General features: G+C 33.7%; 1 protein-coding gene across 1 annotated transcript in view; it reads left to right on the top strand.

Moving 5' to 3' along the window:
- Window positions 1-3,493, top strand: part of DNAL1 (dynein axonemal light chain 1) — an 87,726-nt gene that overhangs the window by 41,324 nt on the left and 42,909 nt on the right. The window contains exon 2 of the mRNA XM_042781020.1: window positions 1,305-1,343. Coding sequence (XP_042636954.1) covers window positions 1,305-1,343 — 39 coding nt within the window. The remainder of the gene's footprint in view (window positions 1-1,304; window positions 1,344-3,493) is intronic.

Raw genomic sequence — 3,493 nt, 5'->3', positions numbered from 1 at the left:
TGGGCAATCCTACTTCCGTAGTGATACTGCCTCGGAAACCCAAGGAGGGGTCGCTATGAGTCAGGGCTGACTCGACGGCACATAACAACAACAACAACAGGGGCTGGGTAAAGCTAGAGGTGTCTCTTCACTCAGGCAGCTGCTGTCTGCTGAGGCTAACAAGCCCAAGGTCAACAAATAAAATGGCACAGTCCCAATATTACCAAACCACATGGCAGGCCATTGATTCAAGTCTATCAAGAGTCCCCAAGATCAGCAGGCAATGTAGCAGGCTGCTGAACAACAAGTCAGCTACATGCAGGATTCAAGCATGCCAAAAACTGGACACCTCACCTTCCTTAAAATTGCTTCTTATATACTTAAAGGAGCCCACATCCCTAAAGCAGCTACTTAGCTGCTCTGGTAGATTCCACCATGAAGGTAATTACCAATCTCACCATAAGGAATGACTATATCCAGCTGCCCAGCAACTCAAAACCAGGCCCAGCCAAGTTGACACATAACCGTAACTACCACACTTTCTAAACAGTGTTTTAAAACTTACGTTTTGTTATTGCTTGGGGTTTCTCTCTTTTTTAAATAAAACAAATGAGCAATAATTCATTGAAAATAATTCTTCCATTGCTCGCCTTTGAAGTTTTAAATGTTGTATTAAATTAAATTTAAAATGCTTTTATTATAAGGTGTAACATTAATTTACTCCACTAAGAAAGAGAAATAACTTGGAATTAAACTATGACACTTAAACTTCTTATCACTTCAGAATTTTATTTTGTTCTTAGTAGTACAGTTCTTTTAAGTATATTTAAGTATATAGATTCTCATAACTCATAAGGCATATGTCTTCTTTAGCAAACATAGAAAGGAATATATATGTATTTGAAATAAAATACTTACTATTTTTATAAAATTTCACCATTGCCACCTAGCCCACCCACAGCAATTATAAATTGTTTTTGATTATAAGATCTAAATTTCAAAGATGTAAAAATATAAAAAGATGTACATCATAGAATCAATGAAATATGGTACATTTAAATATCAAGTGTGAAAACTATATTTTTTGTAAGCCAGGTGGAAGTGAAGTATATGGGCATTACGTAATAACTTTTTTCTCTGTGAAATATTTAAGTAAATCATTCTCATTTCAAGAAATTAAAATATCTTCTTTGCATATGAAATTTCAAAGGAAGATGTTAATCGTTTCAATGGTAGAGGAGCCCAAGGCTAATAATTATTGCATGAAAATTGAATCACCAAAATCATATCAGTGAAGACGGCTTTTCATTCTTCTTTTTTTAAAGGCAAAAGCAACAACAATCAAAGAAGCCCTAGCCAGATGGGTAAGTATATGAGTTTTCACTTCTTTTAGAAACTATACAAAGCAAATCTTTGGAAAGTTTTTTTTTTTTTTTTTTTTTAACTTTTTATTGTGATTTAGGTGAAGTTTTACAAAGCAGATTGGTTTTACATTCAACAGATCATACACACATTTTGTTTTGTGATACTGGTTACATTCTCCATAGTGTGTTGTTGTTGTTGTTGTTATGTGCCATTGAGTTGGCCCCAACTCATAGTGACCCCTTCTTGGGTTTCCGAGGCAGTATCACTGCAGAAGTAGATTGCCCCATCTTTCTTCCGAGGAGTGGCTGGTGGGTTTGAACCGCCAGCCTTCTGGTTAGCAGTCAAGTGCCTTAGCCACTATGTTACCAGAGCTCCTTCTCCACAGTGTAAAGGAAAGTTATTTAAAGGCCTACTCAACATGAGGAATCTTTCTGATAATTGGAACTGTTCAGCGTCATGACTGTAGTGGTGGTTACACAAACCTATACAGGTAATAAAATTGTATAGAACTTAATACACACACATATATAAAGACACACACAAATGAGTAAAAGTGAAATTGGGAAAATCTGAGTAAGATTGGGGGAGTATATCATTATCATTGTCCTGATTGTGATACTATACTATAGTTTTACAAAATGTTACCAAAGTACACAAGGGATCTCACTGTATTATTTTTTAAACACATGTGAATCTTCAACTGTCTCAAAAACTTTTAACTGTTTGGTTAAAAATCAGTTTTAAAAAATCTGACCACTGGAAAATTTATGGAAAGGCTGACTCATCTGTTATTGTAAAATAGCTGGAATCTCTGTGTTATGGTATATTTTCCTTTTCAACTTTATCATCATTATCAGGTGATAAGAGTGGTATGTGTTGTGGATTGTCTGGGCTTTAGACAGAAGGTGGTTTTAGCCTCCTGGAAGTTAGAACAGAGGCAGCCACTGTGGACAAATGTAAATCATACATAAACCCACTATCATCAAGTTGATCTTGTCCCTGTGGGACAGAGTAGAACTGCCCCATAGGATTTCCAAGGTTGTAAGTCTTTATGGAAGGCAGACTGCTGTGTTTAACTCCTGGGGAATGACTGTAGGTTTGAACTACCAACCTTTCAGTTAGCAGCCAAGCACTTACAGACAGCTGAAAAACCATCAAATAAAAAATTTAAATAGTATAGTAATATTAGAAAGGAAACTACATTATAAAAAACATGCACAAAATATAAGCTATAAATTTGAATATTGTAACATTTATAATTTAAAGTTTACACAGCTGTAATCTAGCATTATGGATATAATTTCCATAAAATACAGAGATGGCTTCTCAGTTTTTATGTCCAGTGATAACTTATTTGTCTAAGTTATCAGTTGTATTACATACTAATGTACCTTTTGATTTTTTAGATAGTCTTTGAATAGTCTTTCAGGAACCTTACCATCTAGGGAAAATAGATAGAAGTGGATAGAGTAATGAAAAATTTGTTTTAGCGCTTATACATTTCTTGTTTACCCTAGTTGCATTTTTAAATTTTATTTCTGTTTGATTAAATATTCTGTTTGGTTAAGTTACAACAGAAAAATCTGTTTTATTAAAGAAAAAAGAATATAGAGTTGGCTCAGTATTAGATATGATTTTCCTTTAATTGTTTTGTAGGATGTTATTTATGAGTGTTGGTTTTAGTTTGTAGGTTTTATTTCTAGACTACATTATGAACATAAATATTTGACCTTAAGATTATTTAGAATTCAAAAAAATTGTATTTAAGTATCTTCAAAGGATTGAGAGACAGACCAAGGAAAACACAGAGAAAACCCTAGAGGAATTTTGGAAGAAAATACAAGAACAAAATGACAAAATCAATGAAAAATTATAAATGATTCTAAATCCACAGATAGAGATCCAGAAGATTAATACTAAATTGTCAGAAATAGATAACACATTGAAAGGGCAAAGGAGTAGAATTGACAATGGAAGACAGAATTAATGAGATTGAAGACAAATACTTGAATACTTCTTTGGAAAGGGATCAATCAGAAAAAGATCAAAACAAAATGAAGAAAGCCTAAGGATCATGTGGGATACCATCAAAAGGAATAACCTACATGTCATTGGAATTCCAGAACAGGAAGAGAAAAATGAAACCACT

This window comes from Orycteropus afer, unplaced genomic scaffold, assembly GCF_000298275.1.
Source record: "Orycteropus afer afer isolate SDZICR_OR568_19922 unplaced genomic scaffold, OryAfe1.0 scaffold00079, whole genome shotgun sequence".
NCBI classification, from domain to species: Eukaryota; Metazoa; Chordata; class Mammalia; order Tubulidentata; family Orycteropodidae; genus Orycteropus; species Orycteropus afer.
The sequence above is the reverse complement of the archived record's forward strand: the minus strand, read 5'-3'. Positions and strand labels throughout refer to the sequence as shown.